Source organism: Plectropomus leopardus, chromosome 15 (genome assembly GCF_026936395.1).
Source record: "Plectropomus leopardus strain MGB_pleo_1.0 chromosome 15, ASM2693639v1, whole genome shotgun sequence".
Taxonomy (NCBI): domain Eukaryota; kingdom Metazoa; phylum Chordata; class Actinopteri; order Perciformes; family Serranidae; genus Plectropomus; species Plectropomus leopardus.
Window position 1 is genome coordinate 31,849,946 of NC_142190.1, and position 24,696 is coordinate 31,874,641.

The window sequence follows — 24,696 nt, forward strand, 5'->3', positions numbered from 1 at the left end:
CAAGCCATTAATGCTCAAAACCACTCATCACAAAATGGGGTGATGTACCCCAAGGGAGGCGCTTAGAAAGGTCACTGCCATTTCCAAACACACTCAGCAATGGTACTGAGCTGAGGTGTACGGCTGAATACAATCTTTGCAGACAACACATGAAATAGGATTATAAAATATTTACTTATTCATTCAAAATAATGATTGCTTTTTCTTATCCTAATAGGTTAAGCATGCAGGACCTTGGTAGTGACAGTGTTTTTCTTTTGGGGGACTAGCTTGCAGTTCTTGTGTAAACACTGAGTTAGTGCCATGACCTCGCCATGACTCCACTCAGAAACACACTGCTGGAAGTTAGGAAAAGTGAGCTCTTTTTGAAGGGTGCACAGAGTTCCTTTTGTAAAATGCAGCATATGAGTGTGTAGCATTGTGTTGGTAGGCAAGTCCAACACTCACTGGCCTAGATACAATACCAGGGGCTGGACTTGTCTGATTAGTGTGAGGCAGTGTGTATGGCAGTGTGCTGTCTTATTCTTTTACAACTGAGAGATGTAGCTCTTTACAGGTAAGTATGGCAATACGGTATACTGATGCATTTATGATTCACTGCACAGACAAACTTAAAAAACCCTCTTTTTGTGACTTATTGATGCATAAAGTTATCATATGATGATTATGAGGTAAGTTTCCTATATTTCTTGCCTATTAAATATCCCCTCCGCTTATCCAAAGCAAGGGTCTAAAATTTTACACTAGATTTTTAGAGTCTACAGCCATGCCAACAGGCCTCTGAGGCTGTACTTAGGCACAGCAACATTTCAGGCTAAATGTTAATGTACTGACAATTAGGCTTGGGATTCATTTAAAATTTCATAACTTCATTACTTCCTGAAATTTCACCAGGGTATACTGTATATGAGAGAGTAAATGTGTGGCGACCTTCCCCCAACGCCCACTTACCCAGATGGCAAGTGCACTCCAGACTAATAAATGCACAACAGAAACTCACAAAATGTTTAGAAAAGTAATGTTCTCACATCTATTCTCCATATTAAACAGAGAAATACAACTGTGCTCCTTCTGAATTCATCTTTCCTTTGTTCATAGAAGTCTTACTTGCCTCGTTAAGTCATTATAAAACACTCTTCGATCAAACTCAACAGAAACAAAATAAAATGCACCCAAACCATCTAGGCTACTCTTGTTGGTAATCTAGTCAGTAGGTCCACTGTTCCATCAATCACCAGCTCAGGTTTGGTCAGGATAAATCCTTTTTTTTTATAAAGTTAGATGTAAAAAACATGCTGTTATTCTCCACAATCTCTCTCTCCTGTTGCTGGCCATCAGCTGCTTACAGTCCTGTAACTTCTCCCTCCACCGCTAGGTGCCACTGTGTCTTTCAGCTCAGCTGCCTCTTGCAGCAGTAGAGACCACAGACTGAGCTCCGGTGGTGCATGCTGTGCACTACATACAATGAATTTAATAGAAAGAGAAGTGCCTGTACTTAAGGCAGTATTTAAAAACAACTCTTCCAGATTTCTAAATACCCTGGTGATGGTAAAATCATGATATTGCCCAATCATACTGACAATACAAATATATTTAGTAATAAAAAAAAGTTTTGTTTTTTTTCCTGAGGGGAACAAGGTGTGATGGCCATCCAACCCAAAGTTACTGATTTCACTTTGGACAAAAAACGTCAAGACAAAAGGTTAGGGGACCTTTAAAGTCAGTAGGATTTATCATCTGGGACACATAAATGTGTAATGACAATCCATTCAATAATTGTTGAGCTATTTCAGTCTGGGTTTAAGTGGTGAACAAACTGACATTGCCATCCACACTGTATATCCTCCTATATCCTCTCGACTTAAGAAATTCCATCAAAATGTGTTTGGATACAAACAAGAGGGAGCCAAGGGCACCAAAGCGCATATGTACTTAGAAACCATCCACAAGCTTAGGGGTTAAAATAAATGAAATACAAAAAACAAAGAAAATCAGCTGTGATCAAGTCAATTAAATATATATTTCAAATTATGATATTCAAATATGTATTGCGTGTGAAAATCCTGAGTCAACCCTATGTTCCAGTGTTAAATTCTACATTTAATCTGTTGATGCAGCTTATTTATTTGTGATACTGAACAAGATTTTGGATATTATGGCACTAGCAGTACTCTTCTATCAAAGATGTGTAACCACCCTTTGGTCGAATAATTTATGTTTAAAACTAGATACATTCATGAGAATAAATGTAAATATATTTAAATTTGGTGTCAAGGTTGTGTTTTGTATCTCTCCCCGTGAAGCATATTTTAAAACCAGAGCAGGGAGAGATCAATGAATCTTCCCCATGGGGAACCACGACGAAGCAGAGCTCACAGGTGGATTGTGAGGTGGAGGTGGGGCGTGACACGCATAGGCAGCAGCAGCTGTAGAAGCAGCAGAAATCAGCAGCTAGTTTGTCAGCTTACAGAGAGAGGTCAATGAGTACCAGTATCAATGCAAGTTGTATATGTAGCTCACAGGTTTAGCCTCATTACCTGCCCATATGGTTTCTGCTCTTGTTGCACTTAGCCCTAACATGTACAATATGTTCAAACCCTCAAGGTAAAGAAGAGCGCACAACAGAAAACTTAATTGGACAAGCCCCTTAAGTCCAGAAAGGTAATATTTTACATTTGTCTGCACAGGTTATTATCATGTAGGAACAAGTTATTATTTTTCTTGCACCAGATAATACACTAAACTGTGTGCACAAGGTAATTAAATTGTGCACACAAAACAATAACATGTTCCCACAAGATAATAACTTATTTCCACAAGATAAGTAACTTGTAGACACAAGATAACTTGTCCACAGGGGATAACTGACTTGTTTTCCACAAGAAAACTAACTTGTGTGCACAAGATAATAACCTGTTCCCAAAAGATAATTAACTGAACATGATATTTACTTGTTCCCAAAGATAACTTGTTCCTACAACATAATAACTTCTTTGCAGAAGGCAACCCCCCACCCCGCCCCCCAAAAAAACATACACACACCTTAGAGGACTTTAGGGGCTCCATAAGTCTCCATAAACTCCTGATAAACATATCTATCTCTCTAGCTCCCGAGCTGAAGAGACAGTTTCAACAACAAGTCACCAGCTGTATCTGCAGTCTGGTGCTGGACAGGTGATGTACAGTGGATTTTAGGCCTTTCCAAATGTTTTTGGCTTTAAATACAGAAACTATGCGCTGAAAGAAGCCTATGAACTCTGTAGAGTGGAGAGAAACTACAGATATGGTGATAACTCTTTGGGGATTTGTCACTATCAATGACTATGATTTGAGTCATTCTTCATATGAAAATATTGATGAGTGCAGCTACAAAGAGTTCATCAGCTGTAACTCTGCTTTACTGACTCACTGACGTCCCTGTGGCTATCTTTACACTGCTGCCCAACAGACTGGATCAGTGAACACAAGTTCTCCATTAAAGCAAACTATTAAAACAAGCCCATGGCCAAATATTTTCAAGTAGTTCATTACAGTAACCTCTTTTAAAGGGATCGAGCACATAATCAATTTCAAAATCAGGAAGAGACTTGTAGCTTGTTGTGATGGCCGGCCACTAAGGCCAACTTAATTATATGAAACTTAAAAAAAAAACTAACTGATCGGATCTGTATTGCCACAACAAGCATGCATGTTTTATCCACATTACCATGAGAATAATGTGACCACTTCCCCACCACAGTGAAAAACATTATAAATGTTATATGTAAGCGTTTACAAATTAATAATACATTACTTCCATTCAGCAAATCCATGCAAGCTGTTGTAGGAAAAACAAGCTACTGGCACCAGAGCTATGATCAGGTCTGACTCTACATTACCCTACATAGTTTCTGTCTACTCTTGACCGGATACCAAACCATTGCAGCAGTTTTGGACCAGAGCCCAATAAAAGACCTGAAGGATACATAAGTTAATAAACCATAATTGGTAAGCGTTATGAAATCGTGTCATTAAAAACATAAAAATACAAAAACAGTAATGTTTTTTGATCACATTTTACAAGATAAAAACAACAAACAAAAAAACCCAAAACAAAATAAAAACAAAATAGGTCTTAACACTCAAAAAGTTATTTGAACTATTTATATTATTTTGTTTTTGGGATATGCTAATTTTTATGAGCAAAGTGCAAGTGAGTTACAATGGATTTATCATTTAGTGCATTTCAATGATGTTAGAAAAAGTTGAATAATTGTGCTAGTCTGACTAGTACTAAGTCTAATTTCTCAACGTCAGACTAGTACACCTAGATAATGTGGCTGGGGACTGATTTACTCTTTCATGTATACACCTCAATAGAACCTGAAATGGTCCCCGCGCCAGGCTTTGACCTGGAAGACAAACAGGATATATTCGTACAAAAAAAGCCGAGAAAAATAAAAGCAAAAGAAAAAGAAAAAGGGAAAAAAACAAAACTAGAGCTAAGGTAAAAAGTAAAACTTAGAGTATGTATGAAATGCACAGTGCTGAAAAGCTATCCATGTAGTCACCGTTCAACGTGCGATTTGTTTGCAGCTTGGTAACTTGTTTCATACGTTTGAGAGACAGTTTTTTCAGTGCAGGAACAGATATATGGGACACGATCTCCCACGCCCAATCCAATTCCACCCCGGGGTGTTATTCGTGCATATAGTCAAAGCTCCAATAGACACACTGATTTCCCAGTGCTATGAACCTTTTTTGTTTTGGTAAATAATGCATAAACAAGTCAATGAAGGTTTGTTCTGAATGAAAACAGCCCTAAATGAAGCTGACCACATTTGTATGCAACAGGAACACTGCCATACTGTTGCACCAATACCTTTTAAATCAACTGCATTCTGGCAGTCCAGCCTTGCAGCCCTGATGACACTTGAATAGTTGTACTTGCTTGTGCCATCCGTCGCCTATTCATCTGTTACTTGCATCCATTCAAAGACTGTGATGCTTTCATTCAGCCAACAACGCTTGGTGAATGCTCGCTGGGGATTGTTCACTGATGCCAAGAGACAGTGTTCTCAGAAATGTATCTCCTTCAATGAATGTTAGCCTGTGTTCACTATTGTTACAATGTCGTGGCTGTCTGTAAGTAGTGACTCACTGTCAATGATTGTTCCATTGTAAAGCTTTCCAGACAATACCCCAATGTCCCGAACCTGAGTGGATTATGTCTTATCTAACTTGGTTACTGCTCTTTAAGTAACTTTTTTACGATTTCAATTTATATTTCAGGGACTCATTCCCTAAAGGCTGGGAGCTCAAACTTCCAGTAGATACATTTTTATATTTTAAATTCGACATCTCAGGTGAGTTTATATGGTGAAATATACTTTCTTTAAATGGAATTATCTACACATTTTTGAGGGTGACAGGTGCAGGTACGCATCACTGCACCTCAAGAATAACACTGACATAAAAAAATACTGCAGGCAGCTTTGCCTTTCATTGGGGTTAACAGCTAAAGTGTTTTGCACATTTGATATATTTCTGGAGTTTGAAGAGCCTTGCTTCACTTATACTGACAAAATATGTGCTACAAAGCCACATGAGTGATGTGATTCCCAGGAAGGGTGTCAAGGTGATAAATTGTCACACTTTCCATCTCCTTTGCAGACATAAGTTGTGTCAACTGTGAGTAATATGAGGCCATAAAATTTGACGTATCATACATTTCGGTGAAAACAACAGCAGCAAAAAATAACTTTAACTGTGCTGTGTTTCCAACTGTTTTCAACTGCTCATGTGGTCTTTGTGTGGGATGAAGGGCACTATGGTTAGCATGATTTACAATCCCAATTTAGGCTAAGTGACATTTGATGGTATAAATATTAGGTAGAAGCGGATGCATACACTGATCATCAACAGTTAATAAACTGAAGCTTCATTTTCACAACCAATTTGACTCTCTGATAATTGCAATCCATCATCCTGAGTCTCTGGGATCAATGGGCAGAACAGAGCAGTGATGTTGTCTAGTTGGCTGTAGGCGTGTCATTATGATAAATGGCTCAATCAGCTGAAGCTGAGGAGGCTATACCTTATGAGTCACACACAGATCAGAAAAGTTAAAGGAGTTTTGGCCACAACTTTATCTTGTGCCACTATCAGTTTGACAAATACACCGCCTCAGGTGGAGCATCATGTATTGAGGAGGAATTAGAGTGTGGAGCGGAGGAGAGTGTGCCCGGAGCAGCAGGTTGTTTGAAGGATAACACTGGTATAAGTCCTCTCCTGTTGTTAAAATCTCAACCAAGAGTCTAAACACACCTGTCAATTACACCTGTTTCAATACAGATTTGGCTCACCTCTAGGAAAGCAAAACAAACTCTGTTGCCTACAGACACAAAGTGCTGCACCACTGACGTAATGCATCATGTTTAACCCTTTGTAGCCTGAGCAAATCAGTTTGATTTCTTACAAAAACAAGTGGAGAAGGCAAAGAACAACTTAACAAGGCATGGCTCAAAGTTAGCAAGAAAACAAAAAAAATAAACAAACAAAAAACACAAGCAAATGACCTTAAAATAAAAAAAATATTACACACTCTCAGATCTCTCTATGTACAAAATGTGCTTAAAAAATATTCTACATTGATATAATTTTCTACTTTCATATAGTTAATTTTTTTAACAAACATCAGTCCTAATCATAAATATCAAAAATTCAATAATGTTCAGAATATTAACCATTTAAAACACAGGTTTCTGTCATGATGCCCATTGTTTTTTCAGATGAAAAAAAAAAACACAAAAAATAATTATTTTCAATAAACTACATGCAAAGTAAATTTTATTTTATTTTTTAATATCACAGGCTGGGATATGTCAATGATTTGAAGCAACATTAATTGTAACACTGCATCTAGTGCTGAGAAGCCCAGCGTGACACCTAGAAATAATACAGTGCATGTTTTTATGCTTTGATGGGATCAAAAAATTCCAGTTTGAATGGGTTTCAATTGACTTAACATTATGTATGTAACCATTTTGTTTCCACAGTGTATTATAGACTTATTGCAAAATTTCCAGATTAAACAAAAATACACAATCTTGCCAGAATGTATGCCGTCCCTAAGAGTCATCTTTCTGAGTTTTTTTTTTTTTTTTTGCTTTGAAATGTTGACTGGAGGAGCCAGGGGTCGAACGCCAACCGCCAACCGCTAACCACCAAGGTTAATAAATAACCCACTTTACCTCCTGAGCAACAGCTGCCCCTTAAGCCTCCTGCGACTGTTAGATTTTAGCAATCTTATAACATTAGCGCAAGCTACACTAACCCACACAGATCTTAATAAACTTGGGGACAACAAAGTTTAATTACTTTAAAATGATGTTGCCTCAATCACAGGCTAAGACGTACATCATCAACATCAACATGCAAGAACAAAACGTCATCATCGTGCATCATCCGTGGTAAGAGCAAAATGTAAACAAACATGAATTGAGCTCTTGTTACAGTGGTTTTTATGTGTGTCGAAAAAGTCTGAAGAAGAGGAGGAGAAAGATAGTGTGGACGCAGTCATAGCTGGGGAAAAGTGGCCAACTTGACATGCCAATTTTTCTCAAGGTGTCACGCTGATCAGTGCGTCTTTTCATGCTGCATTTCTAATGGTTGGTTAGTAGACGTAGGTCCTAACAGCAGTCATACAGTGAGATCCTAAATATCAGAGTCTGATCTCAGGCTGTCTGTGATCACTAGTCTGTGACAACGGCCATCCTTGAACCTCTCTCAATTTGTGACTTATCACTGTTTTAGAGCCATAATCAAAGATATTGACACATTTCTTTCATGTTGGTCATCTTTTGTTTGGGAAAATCACACAGTGTATTCTGGGCTCTAGCTGCATTTGCTCAGGTTTCAAAGGGTTAAACAGCTTGTAAAAGGGGTCTGAATGCAGCATAAGAAAACTGATGTTGATCCAGGTTTCAAAGGGTTAACAGCATAGGCACACTGTGTAAGATCACTAAAATGAGCTTCATTTTGCTGGATTTGAATGTAAAGAATTACTGGAAAAGGAAATGACGGAAAAGATGAATCTGATGTCATACTGGGTAACAGCGACTGTTGTTTCTGTGTGATCTATTTGAATCCATCCACATGCTGGTTGGCAGGAATAATAAATGTGTAAATCTTCAAAAAACTTGAAATGTCTTGAGAGGACAATTATGTTCACAAATGCAGCAGTTTGTCTCTGTGAGTTGTTTGTAATGGATTTTCCAAAACAGTAGCAGCCTATGATTTGTGAGGCAGACATGCAGTACTAATGATGGTAGCAGCCTGTGACTGCCTGTAACCCCGACGTTAGGCAGGTCATCTGACCTTCTGAGAAAACAAAAAGACAAACTAAAAACTATCTCCAATAACAAATGCCACTGCCAACTTAGATAGTGACTAGTCGTCAATTGTATATGTTTAATGCAGGTGCTTTCTTCAGTTAGATAGGGTAGTTGACTGAACATGGTGGATGCTTAGAAATAATATCAGAGTTTCTGAGGTGATGTTACACTGCAGATGGCACATGGAGATAAATGAGCTTGAATTATTAAACACGACTTATTTAGTTATTTGCATCTTACATCTTGACATAATATTACTTTGTTTCTGTAATTACTTTGATATGTTTTTTACTCGTGGAAAGTGACATATTGTACAAATCCTGCTTCAGATACAGAGAGATTAGAATGAAAATGTGGTAATAATGAAGTAATATTGAACAATATTTCAATAGATGGGCCACAAAATCTTCATTAATGGACATAAATGACACTGATGTAAATTTGTAAAGTGTGACAACTACAGTCTGCTAGGTTCTTAAAGTCTGGAAATGTGTCTTGCAATAGTAAAAATGCACATATTCTATCAAAGTTGAGTGTCTGAGTGAAAATAAATGTTCTGGACTATTAGAAAACTGAGGTGGAAACAGCTCATTTTGAGATAACAGCATTTCTTCAGGCTGTGTGGGCGTGGCAGATCACAATTTGATTGACGCCTCCTTGGATCCCACCTTTGTCAACTGTCTCTCGTCTCTAGGACGACAGCCATGCAGCAAAGCAGAGTCGGTGTGGTACAGCTCTATCTGTTCCAGCCCTCTGACTCTCAAAATAAGAACATTCTCAAAATAATCCATTTTACTTTGTCACTGAATGGTGAGTTTACAAGAAGATTTGTTACCAAGATTACGTCAGTATACAGCATTGCATGTTAAATTAGTATCAACTGACAGCTGACTCTGAGTTTTTAATTAGCTTTATCCATATTATGTGATATGGATTGGGGATAGCACCTTTAGATTCAAGCCTCAACTTGCAACAGCCAGAAGGGCCCATACCAAGGATCTAAGAGTGCCAACTGGCTCACATTGGTTCAACATTTCTGTTATGTAGCTTAGGGCCAGAGCCGAACAAGCTACTAACTTCAGTTTCAAAGGAAACAATTTGCATAGTAGCAGACTTCCCAGCATGCATTGCTTGACACTTAAACCTCTCCAGAGACACCAAGGGCCAGATGCATAATCGATGTGTATGCAAAAAAAAAAAAAAACATGCACACGCCTTTTCCCAAATATAAATTGGTATTTATGAAGATGAATTTATGGTGAGAATGAACACCTCACACATTCTTCAGAGCAGCAGACTGACAGTTAAGCTAAGACAGCTGCAGGTGAGATGATGAGAAGCAGATTAAATATAAATTGTTTTAAGGTCATTTGCCAATGTCACTGATTTTCCTTTATTTGCAGATAACATGTTTTATAAAATGTCAATCAAAGGCGCATTTATAAAGTTAATCCCCAATTTTTATTTGAGATGCATTTCATTATTTTCATTTAAATTCATCACCTTATTAGTGATTGTTTGATTTTGATCATCATCATCATTTGACAGTGATTTGCAGAAATAGGTAATGAATAGTGGTTTGGAGGCTGCATACTGTATATTTGCAGCCGTGAGTTATGGCGGCTGCTCTGACACCACTGAAGAACTTTACTGATGCAACACAGTCGCTGAAATTGGATTTCTGTAATGAGTGATGGAAGGGCACACGTGCCAATATGCAAACGCATGCTTAAGGCCAGCTGCATTTGGTGAGATCCCGACAAAATTTTAGTTGAAAATATTTTAAGACATGAACTAACCCTGTCAACAGAGTGTGAAGAAGTAACACCTTTGACATTATGTCTAAACTGCCTATGTATTGCACTGCAAAGATATCCACTAGCCAGGGACAGGCCGTCACTTCTGTAATGAGACATCCTGGCCTGAAAGGCAACAGTGAGTCACTGTCGCCTCTAGTGAGCCGAAGAGAGGACAAAGAAGTTTAGCCGGCTGGAGCATAGAGTCAATGGATACCATAGACTGTATAAAAAGATGGACAACATGACAGCTCCCAAAAAGCGGAACTTTTCAATCTGGATCTCCCCCTGATAGATCATAAACCCCGCCCCTCCATGTTAGTGCATGGGACATAGGACAAAATCAAAACTCAAAGTGCACACCAAATAAATTTTTCCCCAAAGATGGTTTCTGTCAATGAAGGTAGTTCTCATCGCCCTGATGTTTGTTAAGGTATTTGTATTTATGATAAGTTCAGTTATTACACAAGAGGGGGCTTTTCCACCATGACTGATAGCTGTGACAGCCAATGCGTGAGCTCTCATTCAATGGAGCTGCTCGCGATTAGTCTGACGGGTTTTTTGGTGGGAACTCCCCCACCGCTGATATCGCCACTGCGCAGACTTCGGCTCTCAATGACATAACCCTTGTTATGACGTCCATTTTATAAGTTACAGTCTCAGTGACAACCATTATCCCCATCACAAGCAGCACTGGGAAAGAAGCAATGTCCCACAGCAAAGAAACAAAGCAATGTGAGAAAAGGCAAATCTAGAGTAAATATCTGTGTGGCTCTCCAGTGCTGGAGACAGCTCTTGGAGAGTAAAAACACACGGTTTGATGTTGAACTCACAACATATCTTTAGACTTGTAAATAACATCTAACGTCGGCTATTTACCGAAACATATCTTTTAGTGTAACGAATGATAACGCAAGTTGGGGGCTTACAGTTCGCAATAAACTATTCAGATGGCATGATGTGACCGTTTTCTTGTCACTGTGGCATTGCTAAAATTGAGTAAAGTAGGCTATAAAGTAAATTACACAAACAGCACACGCAAAGATCTGAAGACCAGCTGTATTCTTGCCTTCATTTATGACTGATGACTGTAAACTGCGGTTGAATGGACACAGTAGCAGATACAGCGATACTTGATGGCACGATGTTGCAGGTTTGACTGTAAAGTTGTAGATGAGGGATGTACATGCCTGCTCAGGTGGCACATATGATAAAGTAGAACAATGCATAGAAGATTGGCAAGGCGTAGGAATCTCAGGTGTGACACTGAGAATGGCTGAAATATTGCCCCCTATTCAGTTGGACTGGTAATTATAAAATGCACCTTCAGAGCATTTCTGCGTCCTTTATGGTGAACTGTGTGTGTGGAAATGAGGCTTGTGCCAGAGCGCCACGCTGATTGAGATTTATTAAACAGAATCAAGCACACACACAGCTTTATGTATGAATATGTATACACGTTTCTGCCTCTGTGTGGACGCAGTTTTAGCCATCAATCTACATAGTTTTATGCATAGATAGTGCAGACAGAGTAAGTGTGCACAACCACGATGAGAGTGTGTGGGTGTCTATGTGCATTTTGTGTGCATTACAGTATGCAGCCTTTAACTGTATGCTGTAACTTGTGCATATTTAAGTAGTTTCATTATTCACAGCTGAATCAAAAGTGACTTATGCTTCACTATTCAGGCTGATTTGGTACAAAGAAGCAATTGAGCTCCTTAATGGAGCTAAATGAAATAAAAACGAGCTGATAATGCCATTTCATGTGGTGTTCTTCAGAAGTGTGGGCTTCTTGTAAGGTATTTTGTTTCAAAGGGTGACAAAACGCACAATACTCAGCAGTTCTTATGAATTAGGCTGACATTATAAGCTACTGCTCAGGGATAATCAAGCATCCTCATAATTACACTTTGCCCACACTAATGGAAAACAGAAGGTCTTACGTTGCTTTTATTTGGACAGGCTCACTTAAGAATGCTGAACTCGAGATAAATTCCTTGTAGAAGCCAGAAAATGTAAGTCATTTGAACTTGGCGTTCATTTGCACCTGATGTTTTTTTTCCACATTTATTCTTCGACAGCTTAATTTTCTGATGCAAATAAGTGCTGTGGAACCTCCTCTACCTGCCTGAACTCGGGACGCACTGGGTCATTTTCCTCAACTCTCTACAGACCCTAAAAAACGAAGGCAAAGCTTTTACTGACTCAAAAAACAGTGAGAGTGGCAGTCCAATTAATCCCAATAAATAAGAGATAAACAAAACCAACAGCAGGGTGTATGTTTCGGCAGGGCATGTCATTCAGCAAGAACACACCCCTGTCTGCAATCCTTAACTCACTGTCATAGGAAAACATTTGCACTGCTTTATTTCAAAGTCAGCTCTTTCTCTGCAACACACACACACACACCGCAAACAAGAAGAATATTCCTTCAAAACTTCAAAGTGAATGTCTCTCCCAACACTTTCCATTCTATCAAAAGCTGCCGACAAGGTGCCCTTGAGCAAGGCAGGTAAGAAGCAGGTGCTCAGTCGGTAGATGTGAGATAAAGTGCAGTGGTGCTGGGCAGCTCCCAGGTGTGTAGGGATGTACAGAATGTATACGAATGTGAAACAGAGCAGCAGCGGAAAAGAACATGCACACTCAGCAAAATCTTGGATGAATAAAAGAGGAAGAAAACATGGGAGATAAGGCGTGAGATTTGTGTTGCCCTATTTGGTCCTAGCAGTTTTCCATAGTCAAAATCACAACGGTTTGAAAAGAACATACATAATAACTCTAATAACAAGAGTACATGATAGCATTTTGATCAAAGTGAAAGGGCTGCTATTTGAAACACTTAAGGTATTTTTATTGCAGTCATAACCATGCTTCTCCTTCTGGCTAAGACTGAGATATGAAGATCTAACCTTAACGGTAAGCATGAAGCTCGAGCCAGAAGCAGATCCACTTAGCTTTGCTTAAAGATTGGAAACAAGGTCATCACTGCTCTTGAAGAAATCATGATTATTGCACCATTTCAGGCTGGAGACAAGGGGCATTTTAGATATCAAAATATAGATAGAAAATATCAACAAACACTAATTTCACTACATCAAGGAGAGAAAACTTCCAAACAGAAAATACAGCTGACCAAATGAAAAGTAACAACCAACTCACTAATGGTGTAAACTATAAAGTACCACAAAGATGGAAAAAAGGCAGCATAAATCACCATGTTCTGAAAAGACACATAATAAACACTGAGAAAAACTGACATTCTTGTGTATGAACATTAAACAGCAAATTTAACAGCAAACTAAAAACTACTCGGCATGATGGGAAAAATAGGCTAAGTGACTGGGACCTGCTGCGGCAGCTTTATGCGCAAAGGCTGCATCAGTTTAAAATGCGGCGCGACAGAACCTGTAATGTCCTCATGATGTGATGCAGGTTGAAATGCTGCCGGTCAAACAAACCCACACTTTCATGCAGGAGTCCGGTGTTCGCTGCCTGTCTGAATGTTACGTTGTTGTTTTTTTTCTACACCTTACCATGGGTCTTTATTGCCCAATTCCTACCAGTGTGCTTTGTTGACATCCCAGTGTTGGTAGGCAGCCCGGGATGTCAATGGCAGAAGCAGAAGGATACCTAGAGCCTAACATATAGACACAGAAGCCAACTGAAAAAGTAGCAAGGTGTGACGACTTGGGATGAGAATGTGTTGAGCAACCACACTGCCTGCTCGACCAGCGCTGCTAAGGCCTGGATTGGCTGCTGCTCAGCTGCAGAAAATCTGGAGAATAGGAGTCTTGCCTTTTTTTTCCCCCATGTCATGTTTGTTTTTAAGGTCATCTTAAAACATAGTAACATCATGATAAAAGCCTGGTATTTAAAGGCTAAAATTCGGAAAATTATTGAATATTTGATATTTATGAATTGAACTCATGTTGGTTAAAAGAAAAATAACTGAAAAATGAAAGTAGACAATATTAATGTATAATATCTTATAAAGCTTGAATTTGCAAAGCGCATTTTGTGCACAGCGATACGAGTGATATTAAAGTGGGCCCTAAGGGTTAAAGAGACTATTCCTATAAGGCTTGTGGAACTTAGCACTGGGTAATGTGTGGTGATCACACTACCTTCAAGGCTATTTTTGATGTTGTGATTATTTCTTTCGTAGCTAACAACATGGACATAAAACATCTGATTTTTTCTTTTTTTTTTCCCAGTAAGAAACTAATGATTCATTTAGGACTCCTGTGTCTGAAATAAAATCAAACAGGCATCTTCAGAGCTTTGCTAATGAATTCCATGTAGTAGCAGCATCACTGTGGTGACTCGGAGCACAGTTAGCAATTAAAACTGAACCTAAATCATGTCATCACAGTTTCAAACATGCATACCACCTGTCTGTGTTCATGAAACACTTAATAATGAATGTTTGCAGTGCAGTTGGTAAATTGCACATACATCAGTCACATGCTGAGTGCACATGGAGTTTGAGGTATACACACTGCAAGAGGTCCACACTGGGCAACACATGACACAACAGGGAGAGCTGATGTCAGAACATGCAATATAAATATATCTCATACCCAGCTGAGCAGCTCCAGATTGTCATTTTTCTATTTTTGAATATTTCTGTTTGTCTTCATGTTCTGTTTCACAATATTTCCCTTTGACTTACAGCCAACTTACAGCATATATGCAATTAATCTTATGTTCAATTAAGCCAAACTATGGTTTTCCTTGCAGGGCCTCTGATTTTCCAAATGACTTTTGATGATGCCATCTGTTGTGGATTTGGTGAAGGTTTCATATTAATTGATGTGAGCATGTGTGATGTGCGTCTGTCGTCAGGCATTAATAATGTCAACAACAAGGCAACAAGATAGCCAAAGACAACAAGCCTCATGCAATTATTATTGGTTACAAAGCAAAAACCAGACAAATGGTGACACTAATTACTTTTCTGACAGAGTGTTGGGTAATTCTTAACTTTTTTTTTAAGTTACTTTGTTTCTTAGTAACAACCCCAACACTGCATGTGTATGTGTAAGACCTCCAATTTTACCTGAGCGCATACACCTCCTCCATACACCACCCTCGAAGGGTAATAAAAGCACTTTGAATTGCCCTGTGTATGAAATGTGCTATACAAATAAAGCTGTCTTGCCTTGCCTCCACAGGCTCATTCATGTCACCGCTGCCTGTAGGAGACATGGCACTTCAGCCAGATTGATAGTGAAGGTGAAGAAAGCCATTGATCTTTCCCTGATTTAACTATAATGCAACCTGCCAAATTCATCCATGCTGCAGCAACTATCAGGCACCAGAGCCAATCTGTCACAGTCCGTCCAGCCTGGTGCTCACACATTCATTTGTGGTACGATGACTGCCATGGACGTAATGCAGCCGATGTGGAACTTCAACTCTGTGCAACACAGCTGTTTTGTGGTTTGAGTACAAACTCTGACACTGAGATGAAAGGACAGGCCAACTTTTATCTTTATCCAACACACAGTAATTTATATGATACCACAAATCTATATATACCCCCCCCCCCACACACACACACACACACACACACACAATGACACCACTATAAGCATAAACGGTGACAGCACAGAAGACAGAAGCCTTAGCTTTCTGCTGCAGAAAAAATAAATGTTCTAGTTATTAGGCTCTTTATTTTAGATCCATATAAATGCAGGGTCATGCAAACAAGGATGTCCAACAGCCATTGTGGGGAAATTCTGACATAATTACAGCAAAATACCACGCTTTCATGGCACATAAGGTAGGGTAAGATCATGATGTGATGATGAAGAAGAGAGAAGCCTTAGCCTTCTGCTGCAAAAACAATGAATGCTCTGGCAATTATCGTTATTTTTGATCAATTTAAAAAAGATCATACAAACAATGATCTCCTGTGGTCTCACATCAATGGGACACCTGATTTTAAAGTGTAACTAAACCCCCCACTTCAGCTTGAGTGCCTCCTCTGGGTAATGTGAAAAAAGTCTCAAAAATGAGCAGGGCTAGCAGGGGGGCTAAGACACACCAAGTCACCCAATTGTGCAGTCTCTCCATCCACAGCTCCTCCCTACCCCGTGCACACACATGAGGTGGTGAGAAGGTGGCAACGTGGTGGTGACAGGGGGCTCCGTTGGTGATGAAACCAACTTGTTTGGAGGACTTGGAGGCTCTGAGTTGGTAGAATCAAAGGTAAATGCATACACCCATGCATCACATTCTTCCTCTGTCACATGCCTGCACACATAATCTCCTTCATATAATCCCTTTGAGGGAGGAAATCATATTTTTCTCACTTCAGGTGCTTTGGGCACATATTTGCATTTTTAGATGTCAGGCTCATTTAACGTAATTTCAGGACACCAGAATCCCCTGTGACACAACCGAGAAGCTGCTTTTGTGCATCGTGATCAGGTCCAGTTCTGGGAAATATCTTCCCTTCTGTGTGTGAGGATACAGAGACTAAAGGTTACAGAGCACTGCTGCCATTATTTACACGCTCACTGGTTGCTTACACACTTTATTATAATCCTTCATTTTTATTGACATCTGCCTACATTGTTTGGATGATCAATATATATTTCAAATGGCAGCTAATAAAAATGGATGTTTACATCAATGTCCACCATATAGCGATTTATTGATGCTGCTGAGCTTCTGAAAAACAGATGATTATGTAGCTGTCACTGAATTATTGATTTACTCAATCTAAAGATTAATGTAGTTATTCCAGCAAGAAATCTTTGAAATTAGGGCTTGTAGCACCACATGATGTCATAATTTCCTGAAAATGTAATAACAGCCAAATATGTAATACAATTTGCACTTATATTGATTCAATATGTAATAAAACCCTATAATATCATAGTTTGACAAACAATGTTATAAAATGTTCTGACTAAAATTTACATTTTTACCATAATGATTAATTCAACACACAGTGATGCAGACTGTGCCTTATCAGAAATTAGTAAAAAGTACGAAAAAGTAAAATGTACAACAAAATCATTTACTTGTTAAACTAATTCTGCTTTAAAAAGTACAAAGAGAAGGGTTAAAAAAAACAGCATCAACAAGGAAATGACATGGAAAAAATGCTTTAAAAAATGAAAAATTATTTCAAAAATGTAATTATGATAATTATAAATATAGTTTTTCTCTGGCTTTTTCTTTTTCTCCTATACATTTTTCCCTAGATTTAAAAAAAAAGTTCTAAACCTACTTTCTTGCAATATCTGTAAATTTTTTTGACCAAGTTGCTCGTTGCCATTTTTCCCCATGTTTGTTTTTTGTTTTTTTTTTTTAGAAGAAGAAATCACACTAATTTGCCCAGGGTTCAGGATATTATGAGGCTAGTCAGGGCAATTTTTCACATTTTGGATTGGGTTTAGTGCAAGTTTTATTACTTTTACAGGTGTCAATGGTTGCTGCAGGGCTTAAAGAAAGAGTATAGATTTGAAGCTGGGTTGTATGGGGTACTTATGCATAGTTAGTGTTACATACAGTAGATGGCTTTCAGGACGCCCCCAGTTTGGAGACGCAGGCTGGAGTCTGACAGGGAAGCTACGCAATTATACTGCTGTAGATGGGGGCCAGCAACAATATGTGTTTTAGCCTCCTAAAAAAAGAATAGAAATAGAGACCTAAAAGAATCAATAACAGATCAAGTGTATGTTGTATTAAGAGTATTTTCACCACTTTACTTTTGCTTTAGATGACCTCGTTGAACAGGTAGCTGTTAATGGTCTTGGTTGCCCATATTTGCAAAGTCACCAGACTCAAATGAGAAAAACAGTCATTTTAGCTCTGGGAACTCTGCCTTGGTAAACTAGTTAATGTGACTTGTTGTGTACCCGAACTAACCCTTTAAATCACCAAAGGCTCACAATCATGAAAACAAGACAAGTTTCAAGCAGCGGTAGAGCAGCAGCTCCTGTGTTCAGCGATGTTAAATCACTGTTTTTCTCAGTGGAGTCTGGCACTGAAGAGAGCAATCTATCATTTTCCCACTTGAAATCACTCTCTGACATTAAGGTGAAGCAGTGAAAATATTCTCAATATAGTATACAGTTAAACGCTATATTAATGCTATTTTTGGTGGTTTTATTTTTTTGCTGGCCCCCATCTACAGCAGTTTAACTGCTTAGCTCTGTCAGACTCCAGCCTGATTCTCCAAACTGGGGACATGCCAATCACCATCTACTGTATGGAATATGCTGTCTATAAATAAGTACCCCATACAAGCCTGCTTCAAAAAACATAAACTACCCCTTTGATGTTGACTTCCTAAAGACTGACAAGTTGACAAGTGTGTGAGGTGGAGAGAACTTTTTCTCACTCCCTGTGGGAGAATCCATTGCAGCACTGAACCAACACCAAAAGCTTCTCCATAAACTTGAAATAAAACTTCTCATCTGTGGATGTCCCAACAAGCCTCCCAGAGTCACACTGACAGATGACTTGTACAAAGAGAGCATGAGAGAGTGTAAGGCTATGTCTCAACAGTGCACCACTCTGTGCTAACAGAAGCTGAGGAGCCACAGACAGACAGAGGGATGTAAACACACACTTACAAAGAACACAGACAGGGGAATAGAAGAAGTCTTACCTGGGAACACAAGCACAGCAAACACCCATGACAGGATGATGAAACATACCGAATTATACATGCTTCCTAAACAGAGCTGATTCTGATCTGCTCGTTAGTTTTATAGACGCTCTTTTTTGGATCTCCCCCACAACAGGGCTTAAGAGAGCTGCCCACTTTTTTTTCCCCTTTCTCTGCCTTTTTCCTGAATGTCAGTTTGGATAGCTTTTCATCCCCACTTGCGGGTTGTAGTGAAGATGCTTTAAATCCAGTGCAAGTAGTAGTTGGCGGCACACACACAGAGAGAGAGGCTGGCTCCTCACGCAGTATTCGATCTCCCTCTCCTCCACGTACTACAGCACACAGAGGGACCAGCACTCTGCAAGATTGGGGGGAGACGAGGGGGAGGGCGGTCTCTGCTCAGCTGGCATTGGCTGCAGCTTGTGTCGCTCACACAAACAGTCCTAGCTCTGTTTTTTTTTTTTTCTTTTTCTTTTTTCCGGCTGCTCTGAATCCCCAACCCTGCTCTCCCTTTCTCTGCCCTCTGACAGAACTAGAGCAGGATTAAAAAAGATGATGCAGGATTGATATTCAATGAAGGCTAAATGAACAGCACCCTCCTAATTAATGTAGAAGGTTATCTGGGATTGGGGCAATTTTCTGAAAATCACTCCATTGATGAGATTTTTTTTGTGTGTGTTTGTTCTGACATGACTAGAATGTGCTTTAATGAATGATTGTGATGCAGTGTTGTGACAGTTTGGGACCGCTCTATCCTGTTGGAGCACCTAGATGTGTTGGTTCGTGGAAAATAGAAACAGTGGTGGAAAGAAGGAAACATAATGAGGTGACACTCAATGTGTGATGAAATTCGCCCTCAAATTCTCACTGCTGCTATTTTGAGGAAAGTCAATGGAGTTGAGGTGTGATTCATTTTCAAACCATGCTGAAATTCCCTGCTGCAGAAGTGTATTATATTCTTGTGCTAAAATCTACCCGTACTCAAGATGTAGTTAGAAATTCTGTAAAGTTTAATTAAATTTTAAGAACAAATGCTAAACAAGTTTTTAAAATGTGCTCAGCTCTTTACTTTCTACTTATGACAGTTAGTCAAATGTTTTTTTGATGTACTTCTCTGCCTCTGATAAAGAGCAGTGTAGAGATTTTTTCTCTGGGGCTACAAACTCCTTGACACTGAGTAAACACTTTTATATTTGTTCTTGACATATATTATAAATTTGCATCAATTCTAACTACACCTTCACAGTAAAAAGAAACTATTTGTTTTAACTTAAAAAAGTTAGTATCCAGGCTGCCTTGACAGTTTATTTTGACCAAATTTGAGAAGAAGAATGGAGGTACTTCTGTAATGATTCAAGGTGTTTTATCAAAGTCAGTTAACTTAAAATTTTAAGGCAGCCTGGGACACTAACTTATGTAAGTTTAAACAAAAAGTTTCTTTTTTACAGTTTGGGTATGGGTGGTTTTAACACAGAAATAATATTAACTATGAAGCATAAATTACCCCTTTGCATTTCTTGTCCAAATATGTTTTTTACTCCTTGTGGCAGATTAAGTGAACAACAAAAATACAGCTCAAGTTTACACCAACATCAATTAGAAAGGGGCTGTTTCTGCCTTTCTCCCACAGGGGGCAGTAATGAGCCCACATCACATCGACACACAAGAATGAGGCGAAGAAGACACCACACTGACAAATGCAATCTAAAGGCTGTGACAAACTAGCAGTGACAAAAGTCCCCTACTGCGCCACCTCATATCATTGTGTCTCGGCCAAAACGTAGAGAAACACACCAAACCCACGGCCAACAGGCACATACACTCTGCACTTGCGTGAGAGAGATTCCCCTCAATACCAGTGGAAAGTCGTCTGTATTTTTCATTCAAAGCGGGACACTAGAAGACCACCATTTAGCCAGCTAATGCTAGTCAGCCAGTTGGCACATCAACAGCACAACCCAAAATTGAAAAATTTAAACATAAAAAATATATTTTGCTCTGCATCAGTAAACAACAAGACAAACCACCAGGAAATGTTCCTGCTAAAAAGCTCAGCGGTTAATGAAAAATATTCTTACCTCACATAAGTTTATTTTCACTCTTAACTTAAGCTGTTAACTTCCTCCCTTCTGTTTCTCTTCTTGTGCACTGCCATGAATGGCCAATCAGAGTGATTTCATTCACTGACGGACTCAATGTCCGCCGTTGACTCAACATGCTGGAATAAAGCCAACGAGGGTTAGTAAGGGCCATCAGTGCGGGACACACCACAACAACGAGGGCTGCAGGGCAACACATTCTCCTTCCAACCTCATTAAATACCAAGACTATGGTCCATCACATCAAAATGTGCCATGGTAGGAACCCCTCCTGCATCCGTTTTGGAAGTTCAGGAATGGCGTGTGAATTTACACTCATTACATACTTTTTCATTTTCATAATAAACTCATGGTTTCAAAGGAAATGTCCAGTTTGTGTTTGTTAAATGCATACGGCCTTTTTTAAAAATAGACTGAGAACATCGGTAAAAAAACCAACAACATAAGAACACGGTTAGTTTTAGAAAAGAAAAAAAATTATGGTTTGGCTCAAAATAAGTTCTCATTACTAATGTAATATAATGTCACCTGTGAGCAGCAACCTCCAGGGCTGAAAAATGAAGCCAATGCTAAAGTGCAAAAAACTGCAGTTCATCTAATGGCCACTTGAGGCTGGCTCCAGGAGCGAGTCAATCTCCATAGACCCCCATGTTAAAATGCTCACTTTACAGTCAACATAAACATGTTAAAAAAAAAAAGTTTTGGACTCTATGGCTAATTGCAGTCATAACAACTGTACTGGAAGTGAAGTTTATAGAACTAACTAATTTACATTATATTAAGGCTTAAAGTCTGTGAGTTAGATCCACCCCTTGCTCTTCCATAGCTACAACTTGTCATCCAAATATGGTCACTACTGGCTCCAAAAAAACCGAGAACCACAACAACATGGCAACGGCTGACTTTTGAACTCAAGGCTTAAAAACTGCAGTCCACAACCCAATGGTCAATTTCAGGGTGGCTACTCCCTTTAAATCAAGTCAATGGGTGAGACTTCTGTTTTATCAGAATTGCTCATGGTTGGTTGGCAAATGTAGGCTACATCTTTACTAGCTCAGATCTCAGTGAATAGCTGTCTCTTCAATGTTGAGTGTCTCCCAGGCAGTGGACAAGTACAAGGGTGTCCAAACATTTTTTGAATGGGGGGCCAGATTAGATTATGTGAAAATACCAGGGGGGCAGCCACCTTTTATATCATACAGGCTAATTAAAAAAAAAATCATACAAATGACACAAATACATCTGTTTTTATCTTTAAATTTAAAAAAAAAGTGTTCAACTTCCTACTTCTCCTGAGAGCAGCAGCCCTCAGTATCAACTTCATGCTTCTTTGCTTTGGCCATGTCTAATACAGTGGAGGAAATATCTGGTGTTTCGATAACCATTAGTTAGTTTTTACCATCTGTGTATGAAAACATGTTAGTTAATCCTGTTTCTACTTTGTGCATGTCTACAAACTGCATGACTGTCCTGCCATCATAAGAAGAATGATGATAAATGCAAAGTGATCATGCTTGATTAATATTGTGTATATCTATATTTGTAGAGTATAAAGGTAAGTATAATATCAAGACAAGCCAAGGGACATTCAAAATTGGTCTGAGGACCACATTTAGTTCCCGGACTGTTCTTTGAACGTGGCTTCACAAGACTTTCCTCAGTGTGGCTAATGGATTTTTATCATATATTAATTAGGATTTATCTTTAGATTAAAGTGACATATTTTGGTTTTTCTTCAATACATTATTTCACATTCAGCAAATGCTCTCAGGGGTGAGCTCTGATTCAAATCAGAGAAACATTTGATTGACACGCACTGGGACTTGGACTGACTGGGACAGACATTAAGAGCTAGCTTTAGCCTGTTATACTGGTGTGGGCTGGTAGAAATGATGGGTGGATAATGTGGGCCAGCAGGCAGACAGGTTAGACAATGGGAGAGTTACACTGCATGCAATACTGTTAGCTCACCTAGCACCACTGAGCTAGTTATTGCAACAGCTCAGCCGAGGAGGACAGCATTAATGTTTTCATTTACTGCTGTCATGAGCCTCTCGTCCATGAGTAGATGCACACTTCCCTCTGCATGGTGATACAGTTGGTGGGTGTAGTTCAGATGAAAGAAAATACTTCCCACATGACTAACAAGGTCTGTGGATCTGAGGATCTTGAGTAACCGGGTCATGGTTTCTGGAATCAGACATTACTGTTGAGTTTTTCAAATGTATTTTTGGCGCTTTGAGCACCACAAGCAGAGTGTCATCTAGTTCCATTATATTGGAGAGCAAGCAGACATCTCAGACGATATCTCCAACACTCTGCAACTCACACCAAAACTATGTAGACTGATACACAGCACTACAGGTAAGAGCAAAAATGTCGATTTTGGGGCAACCTGTCCCTTTGACAATTGATTATGAGATGCTTTGTTGCTATGTTGTCGGCAGTAAAAAAACATAAAACTAATACAGAACCTGAGATAAATAAAAAAACGACCTTCACTGTCAAAAGACATTCTGCGTCGCAGAGTCATCTTGGACTGTGAGACAGGAAAGGAGATGCAGAGACGGAGGACCATGATGCAGACAGAGAATCAGACAGTAAATATGTATTTTAGTGTGGATGGAAGCTATTCTCTCCACAGCCCCCACAGCTGCTGCTGCTTCATGACATGCAGATCTTCCATCAGCTCGCTCCTTCCCAGTGATCACAATTTAAATGATCTTTTACTTCTTTGTGCTTTTATCCACAACTTGTATCTACTAACAAAAATGTATGTCCAGAACTAATTATTGCATGTTTATGCTGCCTGTTCTTCTACCACCTACAAAAAATGTAAAGACAGACCAAGTCTTTGCCAAGAACATACATTTCCACATATTAAGGTCAAGTTCAGACTGCTTTCAAATGTTCTGCTAAATTTTTATTTATTCTTTGTGAATGCTGCCAACACCCTTAAACCATGACCCCCCTGCAGGCGTACACCCCCAGAAAACACAGTTTTTGGCACGTTCACTGCAGATATCTGTGAGCAAGAGTTTAATTTTCTGCGAGACATGGAAATATTATATAAAACTGTAAAGATAAGTTGTCCCTTAAGATTATATTCCTGCTTAAGGTATGTGTGCTTTCTTGTTTTACACGACAGTGAGTGGCATGAACATGAGGGGAGCGGGGGATGACATGACGGAATAACTCGGGTCAGTCATCACTGTTATTAAAGCGGTGTACAGTCCTGTCAGGATGATCTCTGATAAAGGAGACTGATGCTTCAGTGCTTGCCTGGGAAATGTTTTCTTCACTTCAGCTGCTTTCAGCTTGCACAGTATCAGCAGTGTAGTTAGACAGTTGCCTAATTCTCCTCTCTAATTTGCATTGATGGCCTCGATACTAATACAAAGGAAAATTGCTCCTGTTGACTAAGAGATGAATCAGATTACAAAGATACATGGCATGCAGACAGTTTGAAAAGCATTTGAACACTAAAGCACGCCAAAGAGTTAAAGAGCTATATTTCACAGATATACAGAGAGCCGTCACATTAAACAAGCCCATCTGCAGCAAGAAGACGCAAATAATTTTGGAATTGGTGCTAATGACCACAAAAAACAGAGAAAAGGGATGTTTTTGGTCAAAAGGTAAAAGACCTACAACTACCAGAATGCTATGCACCTGATCAGACCAATAAACTCTCACTGGTGGGTGACGTAATGCGGCCGTGTCCAGTCCAGTTGGATCTGGTATTCCAGTTAAACAATAAGCTAAAATATGTTCCTGAAAACATTTGAGGCGAA

General features: G+C 39.2%; 1 protein-coding gene across 1 annotated transcript in view; it reads right to left on the reverse strand.

The window, feature by feature from the left end:
• The window catches only part of opcml (opioid binding protein/cell adhesion molecule-like), a 453,699-nt gene extending 434,587 nt beyond the window's left edge, over positions 1–19,112 (reverse strand). The window contains exon 1 of the mRNA XM_088088419.1: positions 18,804–19,112. Within this exon, the coding sequence (XP_087944545.1) occupies positions 18,804–18,864 (61 nt within the window). The 5' untranslated portion in view covers positions 18,865–19,112. The remainder of the gene's footprint in view (positions 1–18,803) is intronic.
• Between the last annotated feature and the right edge of the window lie 5,584 nt (positions 19,113–24,696).